The following is a 22,782-nucleotide window of genomic DNA, read 5'->3' as shown; positions in this document are numbered from 1 at the left end:
CGTCCTCGGGCTCACGAACCGGAGCTCCCTCGGGCTGGGCCCGCGCTCCCTGGGGACGGCCCGCTTCCGGTCCCGCCGGCGGAAGCGGCGCCGTGTCCAATCCGGGTCCTCGTGGCGCGCGCGGCCCCGCCTTCCCCAGGCTCGCACGTGGGGGGGCCCCGCGGCCTGTCCGGCGCGTGCGCGCTGCGGGGCGGGGCGGGGCGGGGCGGGCGCACTCTGGCCCGGGGCGACCCCGCCCTCCGCGCCCTTCCCCGGCGTGAAGATGGCGCTGTCCAGGGTGTGCTGGGCTCGGGCTGCTCTGTGGGGCTCGGCCGGCGCCCCCGGACCCTTCGTCACCCGGAGGCTGCAGCTGGGTCACTCGGGCCCCGCGTGGCGAGCCCCTCGGTGAGGGCCCTGGAGAGAGAAGAGCGTTTTTGACGTAGCAGCCCTCGGAGCGGCTCCACCTCGGCTTCTGGGGTCCCGCGCCTTGGCCGCCCCCCGCCGGGTTTTGTTTTCCCACACAGGTTCCCTTCCGAAGGCGGGCGGACCCCCGACCCTCTCGGCTCCGTGTTGTCTGCTCTTCCCGCGCACCCTGAGCTCCCCTTTCGGCTTCCCTCGCCCATCTGCCATAGGGCCTTGGCTCGCCCGCCGCTGGCCCCACGGGCTTTGCGCGCACTCCATGCTCATACGGTTTTCATCACTTTCCTGCCCGACCTGCCGCCTCTCTCAGACCCAAGAGCTCTGGTGTCCAGAGTTTGGGCAATCGTTCTCAGAAACTTGATGTTACAGTAAGGGGCCCCAGGGACGAAGTGGCTCCTGCTAGATCACAGATAGTCTCTTTGATCTTCCTTGTAGGTCTTCAAAGCTCCATCTTTCTCCAAAGGCGGACGTGAAGAACTTGGTTACTTACATGGTGACCAAGACAAGAGCGATCAATGGATCATACCATCGTTTCTTGGGCCGGCATTTCCCCCGCTTCTATGCCTTATACACAGTCTTCATGAAAGGTAAACACTGAACTAGAAATCCCCCCAACCAGCTAGAGAGTTACAGTCAGTGAGATCACGTGCGGGGTTCTGCTGCAGGGATGTGAGTTGGGATGTTTGAGCATTAATTCTTACAAGCTGTCACCTCATAGATATCTAGAAAGATGTCACGATGCACAACTTCTGACAATACTGGAGTGGATGTAATTTCCATGTCCTTCACAAGAGGAGGGAACGGTGGCTGTGCAGACCTGCCCCAGTGATTTATCTGTTATCCTAAGAAAATGTGGTCTAAATGCTTATCAGATGGGCCAGCTTAGGTAACTTGAAGTGGAAATAGCACTATATATACTTGATTTAAAATGAAGGTCCACTAGTTCCGATGAAGTGATACCTATACCGTCATTTGGTCACTCTGGAACCGGAATGCATGATTCAAATCCTAGTTTGTGCCTTATTGACTGTGCACCTGCCCTAGTGACTTAAATTGTCAGTCTCTTGGGTTTCTCATCTATAAAACAAAAATAATAGAACCTACCTAGGGATTGCATAGTTGTGAATATTATTTATTTATTTAGAAAGGGTGTCATGTAGCTTAGTCTGGCCTTGAACTTCCTGTGTAGTTGAGGATGACCTTGAACTTCTGATCTCCCTGCCTCCACTTTCTGAGTGCTGGGATTTCAAGCCTGAGCCACCATACCTAATTGTGAAGATTAAATCTATCTATCTACCTACCTACCTATCTAACTATAGTGCTTAGAACAGGGCCTGATCTATGTTAATATGTTATCTATACAGTAAGTGCCCATATTACTATTATTATATCCTATACTTTTATCCACTAATTAAAAGAAAATAGAATGTTGTCAACTCTGAATATTACTATAATTATTATCAACTTCATGGACTTGAACAATTACCTACCTTTATCTAAAGTGGAGGTGAGAATGGCTGGCTTTCCAGACCTGGTGGGTCTATGTCTACAATCCCACAACCCAGCATTCCAAGACAGGAGGGTCAGGAGTTCCAGGCCAGCTTCAGTTACATAGCAAGATCCTGTAAGAACAAAGCAAGAAACTAGAAACTCAAAAGTAGTTCATGGCCACTAATCATACACACACACACACACACACACACACACACACACACACATACAGATATATATATACACACACACACACACACACACACACACAATACACACAGTCTGTATTATTTGAAGCCAATCTTAGTAACATTTTGCTCATAAAAATGGAAGTATTAAAATATTTTATTCATTTTATTTGTATGACTGTTTTGGCTGCATGTATATATGTATCATGTTCATGCCTGGTGCTCTCAGAGGTCAAAAGGCATTAGATCCCCTGAAATATGAATTATGAATAGTTGTGAACCACCATGAGGGTACTGGGAACCGAACCTAGATCCTCTGCAAGACCAGTAGGTGTTTTTCACCTCTGAGCCCTCTCTCTAGCCCTGGAAGCATTGTAAAAAACTAGATAAACAGAAGGATTATCACGGAATGAAGATTCAAAATGAGATCATAGCAGTATGTCAAATTATGCCCCAGAGAGTAGCAAGTTAATCTGACTGGGAAACAGTTAATGCACATAGTTGACCATGATGCACTGGGGTTAAGGAGCTAGAGTTTAAAAGAAGGGGTGAGTAATGAGCTCAAAGGAGAGCACTGTGTGGCAGATCATGGTTTGGTCGGGTAATATGCTGGGGAAAAGGACGGGGAGGTCTCAGGCGTTCAGCCTTCCTAGCTGAAGGCTTTTGTGTAGCAGTGCCGGGGAGGGGCCAGTGTGTGCATGGGAGTGAACACAGTAGGAAGCTATGGTAAGATTCAAACTGGGATAACATCGCGTTCTGTCCTCCGCTTTGATGGGGCAGGAATACAGATGTTATGGGCTGATGCCAAAAAGGCTAGAAGAATAAAGGCAAATATGTGGAAGCACAATATAAAGTTTCATCAACTTTCTTACCGGGAGATGGAGCATTTGAGACAGGTATGGGCCAGGGACAGATGCCCGGAAGTTCGTGGTGAGGTAATTAACTGAGATCCTGTTTGTTTCTTTCCTTTCTTGTTCATCACTGGTCACATGTTTCCCTTTGCCATGAGGCATCCAGCTGTTTGTCAGGATTGGGTTCATTGAGAATGAACTTCACAGCAGGGCTATGTAGAATTTCTGGCACATCTTCTGATTGAATTTGTGAGTAATGAAATCCAGTTTGGTTTTGAACATACAAAGATCTGCACAGAGCTGCAGGGCAGCCGGAGGTGTTTGGCAGTGATGTGACAGGCAGTTGGAAGCTGCGATAGGAGTCCAGGAGACATTCTGCAAGTCAGAAAGAGTTCACTGCGGGGTTTGATAAAAGGTCAGGCCCTCTACTCAATATTTGGGATACAAAATTAACATCAGAGGTCTACCCTCAGGAACTTACCATTTAGAAGACAGAAATAAGCATGGTCCTTTTTCAAGTTCACTGTCAGTGAGTGGGATGGAGGGGTTGTGCATGTTATCAGGAACTTAGGTGTCCGTGTTTACTTCTGTCTAGTTCCGTCGGGACATCAGCAAGTGTCTTTTCATAGGCGTCATCTCCATCCCGCCCTTTGCCAACTACCTGGTCTTCCTGCTAATGTGAGTACACACTACCACTAGATCTCGGGACTATAGATCTTTCTTAAGAATTAAAAATCATCTTGCCTGATGTAGTGGCACATAATTTCAGCACGTGGGAGACAAAGGCAGGAGGATCAGAAGTTCAAGGCCAGCCTAGATTATAGAATGAGTTCAAGGCTAACCTGGGCTACATGAAACCTTTTCTCAAACAAACAAAACAAAAACAAGCCAAGAAATTTATTTATATTTTTAAATTACTTTTTTGTCTTTTATGTATTTGTGGTTATGTGAGCTTATATGCATGCCCCACATGCATGCAGGATCCCGTGGAGCAGAAGAGGGCGTCAGATCCCTTGGACTGGAGTTATAGATGGTTGTGAGCTGTCATATTGGTGCTGGGAATTGAAGCTGGCTCCTCTGTAAGAACAGCAAATGGTGCTAACTGCTGAACCTCTCCAGCTCTTGTCCCAAAGTTGTTAAAAACTGCTCAGTGACCTGTCAGGTGCAGGTGGCTCTCAGCGGCCCTGGGTGTGTGAAGTGACCTTAATACTTTCTCCATGCCCCACAGACAGCATCTCACTCTCCAGGAGGAACAACACTTTGGAAAGTTTTTCAGAAAAGAATACTTTTCATATTCTGATATCATGGCTTTAATAAAAAAACACTTCTAAGCTGTTACCTTGCATGTTGATTCAGCTATCAGTTGCTGTACAATGGCAGCTGCAGAACATAATAGACGAAAATCACCAATCTTTTCATGATTTGGGGGTCAAGAATAGGGAAAGAGGGCTTCGAGATGGCTGAGCAGTTAAGAGCATACACATACATGCCGCACCCCCCTTCCCCCCACCCCAGAGGACCTCAGTTTGCTTCCTAACACTCATGCTGGGCAGCTCACAGCTGCCTGTAACTCCAGCTCCAGGGGATCTGACATCCTCTTCTGGACTCTGAACATCTGCATTCACATGCACATAATCAAAAATAAAATAAAAAAAACAAGACTTTAAAAGAAAGTATTTGGCCAGGGGTAGGGGGTGGGTTGGGAGGGTGGCAGAGGCAGGTCGATTCCTGTGAGTTCAAGGCCAGCTTGGTCTACAGAGTGAGTTCCAGAACAGCCAAGACTGTTACACAGAGAAACCCTGTCTCAAAAAACTAAAGGAAAAAAAAAAAAAAAGCAAGTATTTGGATAGGGCTCAGGAGAGTGATGGGCTTTCTTACTTGGGTGATGTTAACAGGCTCTACAGTGATAGTTAGCTGTTGAGTGAACCAGAGGAGGGCATGAGGTCACTCTGTGTCTGGTGTTTTGATGAGAACACTGGGAGATGGACAGCCTTTTCAGGCTGGCACCCTGCTTGGTGGCACTTCTTAGACACAGCCGGAGCTCCAGGGATGAGTGGGTCAAAGCCCAAGGCCTCACCATGGAGCCTGTCTTGGACCTCACAAAGGTCTGTTCGCCTCTCTCCCGGTGCCGTAACACCTACCTGTGCTTTCGATCTCTTAGTCTTAGAGGTTGTCGACTCTTTTTTGCTCTGTTGTATGAATTAATCACCCAGAGTGGGGGAAAAAAAGAGGGAAATAACCCTTGCCTGCCCATGAAAGAAGCACTAGAGGATTTGTAGCCGTGTTTAAAAAGCTCCCTTACATGTGGGTAACTGAATTACAGAGCACATCCATGGCCTTTTTAATGCTGTGTCCATATGACTGTTCTGGGGTAGGTTGTCAGCATCACACACAGCATCCAGCTCCATATGAAACTGTCCTGAGAAGGTTCTTTTTTTTTGTTTGTTTGTTTGTTTTTTTGTTTTTTGAGACAGGGTTTCTCTGTGTAGTTCTGGTGCCTGTCCTGGAACTCACTCTGTAGACCAGGCTGGCTCTGCCTCCCGAGTGCTGGGATTAAAGGCTGAGAATGTTCTTTACCTGCTTTAGTTCAAACGGAGGCATTTTATCTGACTGCTGCACCCAGGCTTCCTCTGCAGCCACATTTCAGTAATGCCACTTGCAACCGTGCCAAGACGTGGGCTGAGACTCACAGAAGAGAGAGTGTTGGGCAGAGAGGCACGTCTCTGCCAGATGCCTGATTAGTCCACTTTTGGAAAGTGACTTGGTGATGCTTTTTCCTTTTAGGTACCTGTTTCCCAGGCAACTGCTTGTCAAGCATTTCTGGACCCCCAAACAACAAGTTGATTTCTTAGATATTTATCACAGTCTCCGGAAGCAGGCCCACTCAGAAGTCATCACTTACTTAGAAAGGGCCAGCACTCTGGTTTCCGATGAGAGGCTTCAGTGGCATCTGACAGACCTGGGCATCAAGGTACTGCTTTAGCCAAGCTTTTCTCCGGCTGGACCCGGGAGGTCGCTGTGCACAAGAGCTGGTTAGGAGCAGCTGATCAGGGTCTCTAAAATCTACCCACTTCTTACTTCTTACAAGGTGCGGAACGGTACCCACCCGACAGCTCATGACATCCTGCCTCTCAGAGAGTGCTTCTCTACTCATCCCCTGGGCTTGAATCAACTCCAGGCTGTGCAGATGGTGAGCACGCCAAGGCCTTTTATGTCCACAGGCTCCCTGTGTTTTAGGCTGTAAAGTAAAACCATTTCACATTCTTCCTACCCTGCTGTGTCACAGAGAGCCTTGAGCCGGGCCATGCTCCTTACACCTCACCTGCCTTCCCCCTTGTTGAGATGGCGTTTAAAGAGTCTTACCACTGAGATTCACCAGCTGGACAGGGCTCTGGCAAAGCTGGGGATTGGCCAGCTGACTGCCCAGGAAGTGAAATCGGTAAGAAGTTAACTGCAGCGTCAAGCAGTGCCCCAGAGTGGGCTCGAAGCTTACTGGGCTCTTTGTCTTGCTTGTATCAAAACTCAAGCTGTTTCTGGGTTGTTTAGTGGTTTTTATATAGGATCTCACTATGTAGCCCTGGCTGGCCTCAAACTTTTTGTAGATGATGCTGGCCTTGAACTAAGTGCTAAGATCACAGGCTCATGGTGACATATTGACACCCTGCTCCTCCGGGAACTCATGTAGCACAGGCTGGCCTCAAACTTAAAGTAATCCTCTTGCCTCAGTCTCCCAAGTGTTGGGATTACAGTCAGAGTCACTAAACCTGGCTCCAAGCTCTTTCATTTTATTTCTATGGATTTTTTTTTCCTTAATGTACATAACTAGTGGGAATGAGTTTAAAAAAAAAGATAAGAAAAGCAAGGCCCCTGGGCAGGGTATGATGAACAAGCTTGTGACCCTAGCACTTGGGAGGAGTGCCAGGACAACCTGTTTAGAACAAATTGAAGGGCAGTGTATTTTAAGCCTGTTATTTTAGATTATATAGATGTATCAGTCAGTTTCCCATTGTAACAAATACTTGAGCTTATCCACTTAAAAGAGGGAAGGTGGTATTTTTTGTTTTTGGCTCACAGTTTTGGAGGGTTGGGTCCTGAGCAGTCGGCCCCACTGGTTTTGGTGCCGTGAAGCAGTGCATCTTGGGACTATGAGATGGAGCAAAGCTGTTCATGTCCTGGCGTGGGGTGGTAAGGGACAGGAAGAGGAAGGCTGGTATCGCGCAGTGCCCTTCAAGGACATGCGCTCATTGACTCAGACCTCTCCAGGCTTCATCTTTTCGTTCCCACCACCTGCCTCCAGTAGCCCAGAGGAAGTCAGACCCCGACTTCCATTGTGAGCTGAAGCCTTGGTCTCCAGTACTAGGCTTTTACTGTGATGTGTCCTGTGGGCCTTGAGCATGCTGCAGGAGCACTCTAGCAGGGGCATGTTTTTAACCTGGCACAAAGCCTTCAACACGTGGGCCATGACAGGACATGTGGTGATAGGCCTGTTTGGTTACATCTGTAGTTTACATTGCATGGTGAAGGTTTCTTTTCTTTTCTTTTTTTTTTTCTTCCTTCCTTCCTTCCTTCCTTCCTTCCTTCCTTCCTTCCTTCCTTCCTTCCTTCCTTCCTCCCTTCCTTTCTCCCTCCCTCCCTCCCTCCCTCCCTCCCTCCCTCCCTCCCTCCCTCCCTCCCTTCTTTCTTTCTTTCTTTCTTTCTTTCTTTCTTTCTTTCTTCTGACACAGGATATCTTTGTGTAGCCTAGCTGTCCTGGAATTTGCTCTGTAGCCTAGGCCGGCCTCAAACTCAAGAAATCCATCTGCTTCTGCCTCCCAAGTGCTGGGATTAAAGACATGTGTGTGCCACCACCCAGCAACATGGTGAAGGTTTCTTATGGGAATGAGGTTGCAACTTACTCAAAAGGTCCAATCACTTGTGGCTTTCTGTCTCTGTGGCATTCTATGATTATTAAGGATGTTTCTCTTCTGAGTGGTACAGGCTTGCTATCTTCGTGGCTTGAATTCTACCCATATTGCTGATGACAGGTGTCGGACTTGGTTAGGAGAGTGGTTGCAGGTTTCCTGCAGCCTAAAAGGTAAGGCAAACCTCTGTGGATGTGCTACTGAAATCTGAGCTTTAGAAAACAAACTAAACAACAACAATAAAAACCAAACAACCCCAAACCAGGCTCTCCCTGTGTAGCTCTGGCTGGTTTGGAACTCAGTATGTACCAGATTGGCTTTGAACTTGGAGCTATCCTCCTGCCTCTCCTCCTGAATGCTGGGATTATACGCAGTGCACTACCATACCCACTCATTTTTCTACTTTATTCTGGGATTACGTGCTGAGTATCATGAAGCTTTTCTCTGTCATATATTTATTTTGTAATTGAACAGGCACAAACTCAAGTGCCTATTATAGCACAGACTGTGTAAGACAAAAGGACTGCTTGCTGCTCTGAGGCAGAGCTTCATAGCCTGGGCACTATTGGCATTTTGTTTAGGGGGCTTCTCATGCACAACAAGGTATTTAACAAGTCTATTTAACAATTGCCTGTACGCATCCCATGGCAGTCACAGCCCTTTGTCTCTAGGGTGCCAAACAAAAGGTATCTCTAGATACTGCCAGTTGTTCCTGAGCCTGGGGTGCTAAGGAAAGGGACAGGATTGTCCTGGGTGAGAGACAGTCTCGAAGCTAAGAAATGTCCTCACAGCACCAACTTCTACCACAAGGTGACTGACACCCTGTGAGAATCAAGACCTGGCGGCCGTGCATAGATACTGGGAGCAGAGAAAAGCGTACATGCAGGGGCTGGAGTGAAGCAGGGATTCGCAGAGAATGGCCCCATGAGGCTCCCCTCCCTGGCTTTCTACCCGGTGTCAAGCTCTGTACTCAAGGCAGTTAAAGGTAAACCGTGTTCTAGCCGCACACTAACCCTGATGATGTTTTCAGAGGCCGAGCTGTCCCTCCTGCTGCACAGTGTGGTCCTGCTCTCCACCAACTACCCTGAGACAAGGCGCTGAGTGAAGCACGGAGAGGGACGATGTCCTGCAGTCACATAACGTAGTAGTGTGGGACCAAAGGGCACCCGCCAGCAGTCTGTACACTCTCAGTGTGGGAGGCAGAAGAGCAGGTTTTATAGGCTTCGCAGCACGCTACCCATCTGGGAGCTGTAGCCATTCCTCACAGCTTGAACTAAACACACGTGTGTGGTGCCATCCCGTCATGCTAACCTGGAACTGGCAAGCGCCTCTGGTACTGGACTTTTATTGTGATGAAATGTTTAGGTCCTATTAAGTCAGTTTTTGCCCAGGTTGGAATCATTTGGCCTAAAATTCATGACTGCCATGGTTTGTTTTTAAATTTCTATTTTTTTTTTCCCCTGAGATGAGTATGTTGCCCAGGCTGGCCTCAAATTTCTGTGCTCAAGGGATACTTCCACCTCAGGCTTCTGGGTGCTGGGGCTACAGGTCCAAGTCACACTGCCGTGCTCTTCATATCCGTGAGTGTGTTTTTTTGCTGGTTTTCTTGAGATGTTGAGGATGGCCTTGAACTCGTGCTGGGATCCAAGCTGAAGCACCAGTGCTCTGTGAGATGTGAGGAGCTGGCCAAGTGCTCGACACTCAGCCCTTTCCATGGAGAGTTTGGGTGCCAAGAACACTGTTGCTTGGACTGGGGTGCTGCACCAGGGCTGCACCCAGACGCCCTGCCAGTCTTTTCTTATCCCGCCCCTTTTATTTTGGTGTTCTGGAGACAGAGTCTCGCTCTGGCCTGGATTTCACTACATAGCCCAGGCTAGCCTTCAATTCCTAGCAATCCTGAAAACTGTGCCACAGCCTCCTGGGTACTAGGATTATAGCATGAGCCACTAGGCCTGGCCCGTCCTTTTTGATGTGACCAAAAGTAGGGGCACTTTCCATGTCACTAACTGGACCGTCCACCCTCTTCCTTTAGTATTCTTAATTTATGGGAACATTCTAAAGGAGGTGAAAAGGAAGAGGATCGGATGCCTGGCCCCTCCCCTGCACCTATCCCCCGGTGTCTTATTTTCAGGCTGTCTGTCACACAGCCTCTAAGGACCTTCCTTCGTGTTTGCTACCTCCACCGTGTTGCACTAAGCATCTGGAGCCCGCAGTGGCTGCCTTCTCTAGGCCATGGATCAAGTCGTGTAAGGTACTCCTTACTGCCTGGCCCTGGGAGACCAGATCTACATCAAGACAGTAAACTGGGCTTGGCTGTTGTGTGTACATCTATGATAACTTACTGTAAATGCATGAAGCACTGTTTTTAAACCAAGTAAAGACTGCCTGAAACCAGTTTTGGGGAATTACTTACGCACTTTACTCATTTTCCTGAGGCTTCTTTTTATAAGACTGATGTAACATAACTAATGGGTATGTAATTGGTTGGAACAGAGTTTTTGGATGGGATGAATGCAAATTTGAAAGGAGCTGTTTAATGTTATCTCGCAGACACACTAGAGCGCCATCGTTAGCAGGAAGAACACAACTGCAGGCAGCAGGTCTAAGAGGCAAAGGTGTCTGGGCTGCAGCGGTGCACAAGGAGATCCAGGCAGGACAGGTTCTGGTGCGAAAACACAAGAGTCTACGTTTCTCTCACAGAACAGTCCTACCACAACATCAGTTCCTAACTGACCTAGTCAGCCCTACAGACACAGCAAGGGAAGTTCACAAGTGACTGTAGCTCGTGAAGGTAATATCACACCATTCTTCTGAATATTTCTTTAATATTACATTTAAATATTCTCTTTAAATACAGCATTATTACAATGTAAAGAACCTAGAGGGAGAAGTTGTTTTCAGAGAGCCAGACAAGCTTTGGGTTCACACTGAGAACATGACCTGTGCACAGTCATGTGCACAGTATGCAGGAGACAGCATAGTGCACACAAGAGCTGTGGTGAAGAGCCACAGCTCACCTAGGCCTGCCTGAGGGGACCGGTCCTGCTTCTGTGACCAGAGGCCTGGCCTTCCTAGCAACCAGGAACTATCATTTCTGTCCAACTCAGTTAGCACCAGAAATCTGATGGACTCAGTTGTAGAAAAGGTCCTTGACATTCGTCAATGCTAAATAGTTAGCACTCAGAAGTTTGGGGTCAGTTTGAATGAGAACATGGAATTAATGAAGAGGAATAAGAAACTAGAGTTATACAGAAATACCAAGGATCTTGGGGTTGGCTGGTCTTTGTGACAATGACTAGTATGTTTCTTAATGACTACCCAAGTCCGGGGCTCAGAGGTGGAGTCTTGATCCTTTCCAGCAAACCTTCAAAGATTCTTCTCTCCACCAGTAAACGTCTCAGTTTAGCTTTGGTTTTGAGTTTGAGAGTTCTAGCTGAGGGTGAGAGGATGTTGGCCTCTGGTACTTAAGGTAACTCTTGTGAGGCTGGAGAGAGCTAGGTACTTCCTTAAGAACTCCAACAATAAAACCAAGCAAACCCAGAAATGAATAGCAGTGGCAGAATGGGTAAAAATCAGGATCTGTATCAAATACAGGGAGCTCCAGGCTTAGGGTCGGAGAGTTAGAGGTGTTTCTGCTGCCACCCACATTCAAGTTCACTCTACGACACCAGGGCCTTTTTATCCCACATAAATAAATACCGCTGAGTGAAGTGGTGTGCACCTCAAACCCAGCAATCGGGATGCATGACCAGGAGGAGGACTGCCGCAGGTTGAGGGCCAGCCTGGGCTACATGGTAAGTTCCAGGCCAGCCAGGGTTATTTAGCAAGACCCTGTCTCAAAAAAATCAAAGTAAGTTTTGTTTTTCTTTCCTGGTTAGTAAAGAATGATAGAGGAAAACTGTGTTTGGCTCCTACCACCTCCATTTAACCAGGAGGCAGAGGGAACATTGCCAATAAAGAAGTCAGTGCTGAATGGGGATCCGGGCACTTTACCTAAGACAGGAGAGGAGTAAGGACTCTGACTGAGGTGAGTGCTGAGTCTGAGTCCCAGTCTATAGATTCCAGATTATAATCAGATCTTGAAACTTTTGGAATCTGGGAGTCCTAAGTCACATACTAAGAATCAGTTTGACTTTGTTTTCATAAATCTCCAAGATGGGAGGGTCCAATAAAACCTGAAGTTCTTGGGACTGAACTGTAACATTCAAAGAGCTCTCTAACCCTAGATAACCAAGGACCACAAGGGTACGTATAGAGAAAGAGAATCCTAACTAGCTGATGACCTTGTACTACACTTTATATTCCATTTAGAGCCAAGCTCTCCTGAAAGGAGTGAGTGTGTGTGTGTGTGTCTGTGTGTGTGTGTGTGTGTACTAGGTGAGAAAGCAAGCACACAGTCATCTTCCAGAATGTCCTACCTAATAACTTATGCTCTGTACCATATCCATATCCAACCTGGATTTTTTTCTTTTAAGGAGAAAAGATGGGGAAAAGGCAGAGATGTTTAACTCTAGAACCTAAGAACATATGAAAGAGAATTCAAGTTACAGACCAGGAATCCCGTTTGCAGAGCAGGTCAGGAAACACCAAACATATTGAAAATTAACTTATTTCCCAGTTAAGAGGTGGGAGAAAGCAGGGTCAATTTTTAGGATGGGAGTTTTGTACAGAAGCAGAGATTCTTCTGTGGCCTCCATTTTAGACTCAGCCGAGTGGCCTTTCTAACAGTGTGACTGATACACCAAGATGGATGATGAGGAGCAGCCCTGCAGGGAGCTGGCTGCTCACATCCTTAGTTCTGGCCCCATGCATAAAGAAGAGCTACTTGAGCTACCCAGCTGCTCACTGTGTGACCGACATCTTTGTTCTGGTGGCCCAGAGAGCTCAGTACTGGGAACTGAGTGGGGCTGGTCTCTTTCCCTTTCAAAAAATACATGTACTAACAACCCCTTCCTACCCATTTTCCTAAGATTTTCAATAAAATAACCTGGGAGCAGCAGTCTTGTTTTGAAATGGCGTTAGATAATAAATAGAGAATGAGCAGTGTCTGTCTCGGGTCACACTGTCAAAGGGAGCTCTAGGGCAGAGTCTTCAGGGGTCCGGTCCTCACTCTGCTGGGAGTTCTGCACTCCACAGTCTTCTTCAGTGTCCATTCGGAAGGGCAGGCCTGAGGGAGCCCAAGAGGGGTGGAAGTCTCCACTCTCAGGCTCCTTAGGGTTGCAGTCATCAGGCAATAGTTTGTCAACAGTGGGTGTTTTCCCCACCTCGGGTTTACAGAGGGCAGCTGAGTCTGAGGGGCTGCGAGCCACCAGCGAGGTAACAGGAAGGGAGAAGACACTCAGATCTTTCTCCTTGGGGAAGGAGGCTGTGCCCTCTTCTGAACCAGACTCTCCTTTCCCTCCCAAGACTGGCCTCTGCTCTACCTGGTAGTACACCAGAGGACCGCTGTTCAAGTAGGGTGGACTGCTCTCCGGGGAGGCAGCCGAGTGCTCCGAGTTCTCAGTAAAGCATAGCACGGAGGAGCCTGGGGGCAGCTGGGCTTGGATGAGAATGGGGGCGGCCAGGCCTGGACATAGCTCTTGGGGAACAGCCAGGGGCTCCTCCAGGATGCACACGCCCAGACTCTCCATGCTCGAGTCCAAGCTAGCGCTAGAGCCGCTCGGGTCCTCCTGTGCCCTGAGTCGCTCCAGCTCCTCTGCGCTCTGCAGGTGCATCACTGCGGTCTCGTTCTCAGCGATGAACTCCTGGAAGTCCTGGGTCTCAGAGCTCTGGGCTCCAGACAGGCTGCAGCCAGTAGTAGGCAAGGGCTCATCCTCGGAGGCTGCTGGGCGACTCACCTGCCGTTTGCTCTCTAGCTCCAGCTTCATGATAGTGTGGAGGTAGTGAGTCCGCACTCGGATCGGGTTAAATTCTATTCGCCCAGCCATGTTTCCACAGCCATCCCTGGAGCAGCCACAAGGAAAGGACATTCGATCCACCTGAGGGAACACAGGAAGTTGTGGCAAGATAAGGCCAACAGCTCTAACAGCAGAGCAGGTGACATCAGCTGGCACACACAGGCAGCTGGGATTTGAGCAGTGATCAGTTCAAAGCGTAACATGCAGCACAGCTAAGAGCACTTGGCAGTGGTTATGAGACCACCACATCTCAGCTCAGCCATTAATTAGTGCCGGCACCCTAGAGTCATCTATCTTCTCCCCTGGGCTTTGTTTCCTCTTCTAAATAAAAAGACAAAATCCCATCAAAGGCTCCTTCCAGTTAGCCAGTCTAGTGCTACCTCTGAATGCTGACATCTCAGAGTAGAAGAGAGTGCTGTGCCTCAGGGACTTCCGGAACTTACCTGGTTCACGGGACAATAAAAGGCTGGGCCCAAGCCTTCTGCAGTGACAGGCGTGGTAAGGGAGTGGAGATCTTGCTACGTCAATGCAATACACTCTAGGGAAACTAAACAGAGGTGCCTTAGTGCTGAGGGCTAAAGTGAAGGTTCACACTGTGACCAGCTCCTCACCACCTGCTTCTCCCCGAGGTTAACCAGTATAGTTCTGAAGCAGTGACCAAGGTAATTTACTTCCAGCCAGGGCTATCTAGAAAGGAGATGTGCTGGCATGGTGGCACACGCCTTTAAATCCCAACACTGGGGAGGCAGAGGCAGGTAAATCGCTGTGAATTTGAGGCCAGCCTGGGCTACACAGTTTTAAAGAAGAAAACTAGAAAGGAGATGCTTTCTGCCTCTTTATCTCCCCTTAATACCCCAAAATAAAACTCAGAATTATAGAGCAGACAATAAAACATGTCCTGTAATATCAGCTTATTGAAATCTCTAGACCCCAAAGAATCTTTATCCAGTCCCACCAGTTCATAAGACTATTCTCAGGTTTGTGAATAAATGACTCATCACGGGACTGCAGTCTGGAAAGAAATACTTTGTGAGACCTTTGTTGCTAAATAAAGCCACGGCAAAGAGTTAAAGGTCTCAACCCCAGTGCTCAACACCCGTGCCCTTAGCGTGAAGTTCCGTGTGTCCCTGTTTGGGGTAGTACTTATTTTGGCTATTTAAATGTAAAACTAACTAAAATCCAGTTTCTCAGTCTTTGCATGTCTGGCATTCCGCAGTGGTGTAGGACAACATAGTTTCCAGGAAAACGGGAATTCAGACAATCTCTTAGAATGCCAAGAAGATACTTAAGGATTAAGTTTTGCCAGCTCAGGTCTGGTCCTGAATTAGAGAATCTCAACGCTACTTTGATTTTCACAAAATTGGAAAGAGATGCTGTGTGCAGGTAAGAATCCATAGGCTGAGCTGGGTGGTGGTGGTGCTCGCCTTTAACCCCAGCACTCGGGAGGCAGAGGTAGGTGGATCTCTCTGAGTTCGAGGCCAGCCTGGGCTACAGAGTGAGTTCTAGGCCAGCCAGGGCTACACAGAGAAACCCTGTCTCGAAAAAGCAAAATAAAAAACCAGAGAATCCCTGGGCTACCTCATTTCTGTTTCCTTCAGAATCACTACTTAAGGAACACTTAGTGAATGGCAGATGCAAGCCCGTTCTCTCCTTTGCTGCCAGCTGCTATCACCTCTGAGGCATACATCAGAAGATAATGGGCACCTCCACAGTCTAAGAATCCTGCCCTGCTTGTTGTCTTTGGGAGGCTGTGGAGCTGGAGCATAGTCTCAGCCACAGGACCGCCATCCCTGGATTGGAAGCTTTCTTTCTTCACTGGCACCCCACCACACCCCCAGTCTTGGTGTAGATATATACCATCTCAGGCCAAATCTGACTGACCTGGCATTTAATCCCAGCCTGGCTACAGGCACATGCTTCTGGGTCACAGTAGAGCCGACAGTCACAACCACACTCTTCCCGAGACAGGCGGATGGCTCTCAGTTCTTGCTTCTCTTCGGCATCAATCCGGTGGACCCCGGAGGCCCTCAGCAGGGCCCGTCGCCTCTTGGTGGGCAGGGGTTGGAGGAAGAAGTAATCATCCACCTCCACGTTTTCCACATCGATATCTTCATCGGAAACGTCATCCAGTGTCAAGCCATCAGCCTCCACTGACTCCACTGTCCCATTCTTGGTCAGCTGCCAAGAGACAGGAAGGGTCAGCTTTGGAGCATCAGCAACGCAGTGACCAGGACATCCCCGGCTCTGTTGCCTGGAGGGGCTGTGCTGTCCTACACCACTGCAGAACACCAGACATGAAAACACTGAGAAACTGGATTTTAGTTAGTTTTACATTTAAATAGCCAATATAAGTAATGGCTGCCATACTGGGCGGCACAGGACGCGATCAAAAACCAGAGCAGAAGGACAGAAACTTTATCTGGCTCACTACCCTGTCAGAACCAGAGACATTACCTTTCTGAGTCCTACATCCTCAAAGACAGGTCTCTGCCAGGTCTGGCAGCACAGCTGTGACTCCAGCTACTCAGGAAGCTGAGGCTGAGGCATGAGCAACACAGCAAGATCCTGTCCAGAGGGTGGCAAACATTCCTCCATTTCTAGACTGTTACCTGCATTATAACTGTATCAGTGGCTGGGTGTCCTCAGCAACACTGGTAACCTTGTAAAACACCCTCAACTTGAACCGTGGAGAACCCAAACTACCTTCAGAGAAAAAGGGCATACTAGAGTATAGCACCAGCTTCCAGGGCGTTTGTCAATGAACTGAATCTCCATAGTGTAAATAATTACCCGAGTACTCAGAAGAACTTCATTGTACTGTTAAGGGAGTGGGCAGCCCACTATTAACCACTATCAAAGCTCTTCCAACAGAGCCTAGAAGAGATGTATTTTCTTCCTTCTAATCCTGGTTTACCTTACTTCAAAGAAAAACTCTGTGAGGTAGGGCAGTGTAAGTAACATTGTGTGTGCTATCTACAGGCAGAAATCTGGGTTTTCTGCACTGAGGTGGACAGAAAGCCAGGGCAGGACTCTGTGGAAGGACAGGTGGAGACCATTTCTGGCCGAATGAGCTCTAAACTCACTAGAGGATCTAAGTAAAGAAAATGAGGCCCCACCCCTGGGGCCCTGGAAGCTGCTAGCAGGCTGAAAGCCCAGTCGCTGGAGTCTTTGGTTTATTTCATCAGACTACCAGAGCAGTGCTGGGAGAGGGACTCCTGTGGGAGGTGTGATGCAATGGTGCAGCACAGTAAGCCCGCACCTCACTGCTCGTGGGGGAACGGAGGAGCTGAGAACCCCACTCAGGCTTCTCGTCTATTACCTCTGTACCAGGCAAGCAGCTGCCAGGTTCCTTTCTGTAGGCCTTAGGGTTGTTCCTATTGGTTTGTGTCACAGATCTGGCTCATCCCCAGCACCCCTGCTGGTGTCAAAGCAAAGCGACCAGAGAAGCAAGCAGGGGAATTCCGATCTCACAGACGGGGTATCTCAGAGCCATGCAGCCTTCTAGTCATTAAACAGTGCTGGCACAACGAGATACGCTTGAGGAAAGAAAGTCGAGGCCAGGTGTGGTGGCTCATGGAAGTGATAGAGGCAAGAGGAAAAAAGCTCAGAGCTATGCCCTGACCCACAGCAAGTTCAAGGCCAGCATGGACTCCATGAGCTCCACCCCCAAAACAAAAACAGACAAAAACAACCACCACCCAACTCAAACTACTTACAATAATGAATCCCATATGGATAAAACAAAACTGAAATATTAGAAAATTGTATGTAATGAAGGTTACAGAGTTCTAACAGTTCACTGGAATAGCCCCAAAGGAAAAGAAATATTAAAGGGCACACGAGAGACACAGTATGTATGCTACTTCAAGACTGTGTCCTTATAGGTGCTAAAGACAGGAAAACCTTCCCGGGGAGGAGGCCAGCGTCTGTCTTAGAGGAAAGGGAACCTTCACCGCAACTGAGAAGAATGTTTGTCTAGCTGTTGCTATAGCAACAGAAAGGTGACAGGGTCAGTGACAGAATTCCTCAGAAGAAAGGGAAGGCTGAATGTCATTGTCATTACAGGAACAGGTGTAAGGCCTTAGGAACAAGCTGAGAGCTTGCAAACTGGTGAGACCTAGTTAGTCTGTACCCTTGGCCACCACAGCCTGTTCAGTGTTGTCTACACCCCTGGAAGTCATGTAGCCACCCCATGCTTTGGGCCCAGAAATGAATTCTCATTCACACCCATTCACTCTCACTCATATTCTCCTGTCTCCTGAACTGGGGATAGAACCCGAGGCTTCACACACACTAGGTGAGTGCTCTACCACTGAGCTATGCCCTCTTCTCTGGGAACATGGAAGGACTTATGGCATCTCTGACATGGAGCGGCAACATGCTAAGGCAGACACACAGGTGTCTAGGGAGGGTCTGCTGGTGCCGTCAGCAGAGGGCAGTAGCTGCAGTACTTTAAAAAAAAAATGATTTATTTGGCCATATCTGGTGGTGGCCTTTAACACCAGCACTTGGGAGACAGAGGGAGGCAGATATCAGTGACCTGAAGCTAGCTGGTCTACATAACAAGCTCCAATCTCGCCATAGGAACCACCATGTGGTGCTGGAGACCAAACCAGATCCTCTGAAAGAGTAACAATGCTCTTAAGTGCTGAGCCACCTCTCCAGTACCCTGGTGTTCTAGTCTATGAATCTAACTATGAAATCATGCTACTCTCTGCACCAAGGAGACAGTGTCAGTCTTTGGGGTGATGATGTGGAGTCAGAGGGTAGTGGACCTTCAGAGAATGTGAAAGATCTGAAACCTGTTCTGCTCTGCTCATGAGGATGAGGACAATCACTGACAAACTGAAGTCTGTGCCATCTTGGTGACAGGCCTGAGAAGTTTCAGGTGTTCACGTGACACCAGAGAAGCTTCCCTGTGACAGGAAGAAGGGACATCACAGGCAGGGGAAGCAGTCTTGTGTCTCTGGTTGGCAGTGCCACCAGAGATGACAGGAGACACAAACTAAGATCCGACTGAAAGGATGAGACGTCTCATTAGAAAGAGAAATAGCACTCTCTGAATAAATGCCATCACTGGGCACAGTGGGGTTCCCTCTTGGTCTCAGCATGCAGGAAGCACCAGGCCCCAGGCCCCAGGCCCCATAGTCACCTTCATTTTCTTGGCATGAAGCTTCTCCTCCTTCAGGTGCTCACGAAGAATCTCTCTATGGTTCACCTCCTGTTCCTGTGCGAACTCACAAAGGGTGTAGCTGCGTACAGAGTTATGGCGCTGGGCCATTCCCAAAGAACTCCCACCTTGGCTGGGCACACTGGTGAAACCCTGGCGCCGGGCAAAGTAGTATACAGTCACTTGGTCAAAGCGGACATTCTTCCTCCGCAGTTGCTTCTGCCGCTTCAGGATGGATGTGGCTGTGAACGGAACACATGGGTCTTGATCCCAAGATGGCTTGCTCAGGGCTCTCGCCTGCTCTTATTCATCTAGGCTCTTAACTCGTTCCTAAATGTGAGACTATTTCCAAGTCTTAAGTCATACGCAAGACTGGAAAGCGCCTTCAGCCTCGGCTGGTTCATAGCACTGCCTCCAGCCTGACCTCATCTAAAGGATGGCCACAAAGTCTATTTTTAGACAGCAACTGGGGAGCACTAGGTATTCTTTTTAGAAGAAAAGAAAAGGGCCATGTAATAGTTTAAACTAATTAAAACTCAATTTTAAAAATTCAGCTCTTCAGTTTGTATTTCAGTAGCCACATGTGACCAAGAACTACCAGTGGACCATGCTGACGAGGAACATTTCCACCCCAGAAAATTCAACTGGACAGTATTCTACAGTGGGATCTTCGCGAACAGGCCTGATGATAAATATTTCAGGCTCTTTGGGAGATGCCACTGTGCCCAGGCTAGGTGCCACTGGAAAAGCTGTCAGGCGTGCTCTGGATTGAACCAACAGTACCCCTCAGGGCTTTCTTTTCAGGGTTCAAACCCTTGGAGATCAATGGGATCGAGACAACAGGAATGAAGAGATCTGGAGGTGCCCAGGGTCCAAAGCAAACATCTACTCCTACTCCAGTCAGTTTCTTGAACCTCTGGACAAGTCCTCTGAGGTCCTCCTTTCTCATCACATCCCACCCATGCCGGGCACCCCAAACCACAACCCAAGTGGAGTGAATCAGACTTCAGCCTTCGCTGAACGTTGTATGCAGTGAGGTTTCCAAAAACCAAGGCCACGCTATGGACAGGGCAGATCCCGGGATGGAGAGACGCGGTCTCAGGCTGCAGGGGCTCTCTGGGGAGCACGGGTGGGCAGGGAGCGGCTCACTCACGTGTGAAGCTGGCAGTCGTGGGAGGGTTGACGCTGTCACAGCTGTCCGCACTGTCACTGCTGGAGACCTCATCATCTGAGTTGGAAACTGAGGAGCCCACATCCACATCGTCAAATTTCCTCTTGAGCCCCGAGCCTGAGAATGCATCCATTGGCTTCAAAAGGCTTCCTTGGGGAGCCAACCACGATGGCCCCAAAGCTGCTCACCACCAGCTAGCCAGGAGCATTAGGATTCTGCCCAGGGGAGAAGAAGAGTCAGCACTGCTGTCCCGAGCGAGACGGACCCGCCTCATCTGTAAACACATGGCTCTAACTGAAGAGGAAGAAGCAGCTCCGCACCTGGCCTGGCACTAGTCTGCCTTCTCAGGACCAGGTCGTTTCTCTGCTGACTCTGGCCAGCGTTCTTACTCACTTCCCATCCTGCTGGCCACAGGAGTCACTGACCCAGGCTGCCATTCACTTTCTTCAGATCACACAGGAGGGCACTCCCAGGATCACTGGGGGACTAGATCAAAGACGGCAGAGCCTGTGCCTAAACCAAAGTCAGACCCAAGTATTTAGCCCAGTGATAACGTAGTCTGGCATTTCCCCAAGCGTATATCTTAAATACACTAGTTCCATGGATATTAATAGCTTTTTAAAATGAAAATAGGACTCCTGTTAAAATAGTTTAGAAAACCACTCATGGCAGAACCTCTTAGGGGTTTTTAATATACTTATGAGCACTCATGGTAAAGGCTGGAGGAAAACTATGCAGCGTTTCACAACCTGATTATTGAACCCACTGTTTCCAAAGTATGTTAGGGGCAGATAATCCCTGGAACACACTTTGGGAAATTCTGCTCCAGGCTCTCAATGTTGAAGGACATTGGCAGTCAGGAAAACCCTTGACCCAGATCTTCGCAAGTGTGAAGTGTCTCACCAGGCTCCCAGAAAGGGCAAATTTAGTACTAAAGGAAGGAGCAAGATTAGAATCTGCACTGGCTTCAACACCCAGAAAGTGAGGCTGTGGGTGTAGCTCAGTGGCAGAGTGCTTGCCTAGTATACACAAGGCCCCGGGTTTTATCCCATCCCCATAAATGAAACAAAGACCAGAATTGTTCTCAATCTTATACTGGTCTCTCATCATTCCCTCTGCAAAGAAGGAAATAGAGCTTTACAGTCTCTGGCCTCTGAAAAGAAACCATCAAGGAAAACAGAAAAAGAAGTGACAATTAGTCCTGGCTACACCAACACAATCAGGCCCAGGTCTCTCTCCATCTTTCTTTGGACTTACGTTCCGAAAGGACATGGATCTGCACAGGAGAAATGCTGTCAGAGCCAAACCCACATGTGACGAGGTAAGACACTTCCCACACTATGATCTCACTGGTTGCTAACTGTACAGCAGGATTAACAGCACTGCCCAGGAGACATGGCTGCATTCCTGCAGAGCAGCTACCCAGAATTCACTGTGGAGACAAGAGAGATCCGCTACAGTCCTGGTTTTCTGGACGACATCTTTAGTAGCAATTTAGATCAGCTCTACAAAGTTAACCAGACCTGGTGCGTGCTTTAGGGATTTCCTAAAATACCTACTCAGATCATATAAAAATTCTGCATTCCAGTCACAAGATGAACCGAAGCACCTTTGCCTTCATAGTTTTCAGACAAGCACATCCCTTAAGTAAGTTTGGCTAAGAAGAAAAATTCAAATCAAGAGCTTGTTAAGAATTATAATCAAGGAGCTGGGAGTGGTGGTGAACACCTTTAATCCCAGCACTTGGAGGGAGAGGCAGACAGATCTCTGTGAGTGAGGCCAGCCTAGAGGGTTCCAGGACAGCCAGGGCTGTTACACAGAGAAACCCTCTCTTGAAAAACAAAACAAACAAAAAAGAATTATAATCAAGGGCATGGTGGCACACACCTTAATCTCAGCATTCAGAAGCATAGGCAAGTGGATCTCTGAGTCTGAGGCCAGTCTAGTCCAATAGTGAATTCTAGGACAGCCAGAGCCACATAGAAACTGTCTTTATATATATATATGGCTGGCAGTCAGCAGTAGAGTGCTGGCTGCCCTTCCAAAAGATCTGGGTTCGGTTCCAGCATCCAGCCCTCTAACTCCAGTTTCAGGGAGTCCGAAACCCCCTTCTGGCCTCCTCAGGCACCAAGCACACAGTGGTATGCAGACACATATGCAGATAAAAATGCCTATTCACATAAAATAAATCCGAAAAGTTTTTTTTTAAAGAATCCAGTGAGTCTAAGGTGTCAGCTGTGACCCTTGGGTCTGACCACAGGTCACCTCCTTAGAAATGACAAACATCAGGAGTGAAGGGGCTTTGTGTGGGTTAGGATTTTAGCTGGGTTAAAGATGATGCCTTTCAGCTAACAAATGTCTCATTCCATTCTATTCTGGGTGAAGGAGCATGGCGGGCAGGGGGGGGGGGGGACACCTTTGTCACTAAATACTCATGTGGCTACTATAGAGGAAAAGGAGACTGTTGTCTGCTGGGTTCACACCACCAGTGCCTTCTCAACCACTGGAGAAACCAACACCGAGCAGAAAACCTGTTTTCTTGGAAAAGGCTTAAGTGCCCCTTCTAGAAGTATTCAACTGAGCTCCAGTTAATACTTCTAGAAAAATGGCTGTTCCTCAGCCTGGAAGCACTCAGGGATTTGTGATTGGAAGCAAATGTGCACTCTGCTCTCTCCTCAGGATCCTCTGCTTCCGGGCGTGTGGGTTTCCTCTGA

General features: G+C 48.3%; 2 protein-coding genes across 9 annotated transcripts; one reads left to right on the top strand and one right to left on the bottom strand.

Moving 5' to 3' along the window:
* The first annotated feature begins 214 nt into the window (after positions 1 to 214).
* Positions 215 to 13,919, top strand: Letmd1 (LETM1 domain containing 1). Of its 7 annotated transcripts, none has more exons than XR_009375575.1 (9): positions 215 to 384; positions 835 to 986; positions 2,859 to 2,974; positions 3,525 to 3,607; positions 5,714 to 5,900; positions 6,018 to 6,119; positions 6,216 to 6,368; positions 7,899 to 8,003; positions 8,861 to 8,934. XR_009375575.1 is itself a non-coding variant. In XM_059247928.1 (9 exons), exons 1-9 carry the CDS (start codon positions 263 to 265, stop codon positions 13,902 to 13,904), a joined length of 1,149 nt encoding a protein of 382 aa, XP_059103911.1. In that variant the 5' UTR covers positions 215 to 262; the 3' UTR covers positions 13,905 to 13,919. The 7 variants fall into 7 exon arrangements, 6 of the variants coding, with proteins under 6 accessions (XP_059103911.1, XP_059103908.1, XP_059103906.1 ...); XM_059247928.1 differs by lacking the exon at positions 8,861 to 8,934 and adding an exon at positions 13,768 to 13,919 and having other exon boundaries at positions 7,907 to 8,003; XM_059247925.1 differs by having other exon boundaries at positions 7,954 to 8,003; positions 8,861 to 10,224.
* Positions 12,833 to 22,050, bottom strand: Csrnp2 (cysteine and serine rich nuclear protein 2). Of its 2 annotated transcripts, XM_059247922.1 has the most exons (5): positions 21,419 to 22,050; positions 20,051 to 20,283; positions 18,880 to 19,139; positions 15,609 to 15,905; positions 12,833 to 13,808 (listed from the first exon to the last, which is right to left on the bottom strand). In XM_059247922.1, the coding sequence occupies exons 2-5, from the start codon at positions 20,199 to 20,201 to the stop codon at positions 12,888 to 12,890; spliced, it is 1,629 nt and encodes a 542-aa protein (XP_059103905.1). In that variant the 5' UTR covers positions 20,202 to 20,283; positions 21,419 to 22,050; the 3' UTR covers positions 12,833 to 12,887. The 2 variants fall into 2 exon arrangements, with proteins under 2 accessions (XP_059103905.1, XP_059103904.1); XM_059247921.1 differs by having other exon boundaries at positions 20,051 to 22,050.
* Between the last annotated feature and the right edge of the window lie 732 nt (positions 22,051 to 22,782).

The sequence above is a fragment of the Peromyscus eremicus genome, chromosome 20 (genome assembly GCF_949786415.1).
Source record: "Peromyscus eremicus chromosome 20, PerEre_H2_v1, whole genome shotgun sequence".
Taxonomy (NCBI): domain Eukaryota; kingdom Metazoa; phylum Chordata; class Mammalia; order Rodentia; family Cricetidae; genus Peromyscus; species Peromyscus eremicus.
This window is presented reverse-complemented; position numbering and strand designations above follow the sequence as displayed.

Coding starts and splice junctions, on each gene's coding strand:
- Letmd1 (XM_059247928.1), top strand. CDS start 263: ATGGCGCTGTCCAGGGTGTGCTGGGCTCGGGCTGCTCTGTGGGGCTCG. Junction 2,975..3,524: donor AGATGGAGCATTTGAGACAG/GTATGGGCCAGG, acceptor ACTTCTGTCTAG/TTCCGTCGGGACATCAGCAA. Junction 8,004..13,767: donor GGTTTCCTGCAGCCTAAAAG/GTAAGGCAAACC, acceptor ATGTTTCCACAG/CCATCCCTGGAGCAGCCACA.
- Csrnp2 (XM_059247921.1), bottom strand. CDS start 20,201: ATGGATGCATTCTCAGGCTCGGGGCTCAAGAGGAAATTTGACGATGTG. Junction 19,140..20,050: donor CACGACTGCCAGCTTCACAC/GTGAGTGAGCCG, acceptor TTCCGTTCACAG/CCACATCCATCCTGAAGCGG. Junction 15,906..18,879: donor TTCATGCCAAGAAAATGAAG/GTGACTATGGGG, acceptor GTCTCTTGGCAG/CTGACCAAGAATGGGACAGT.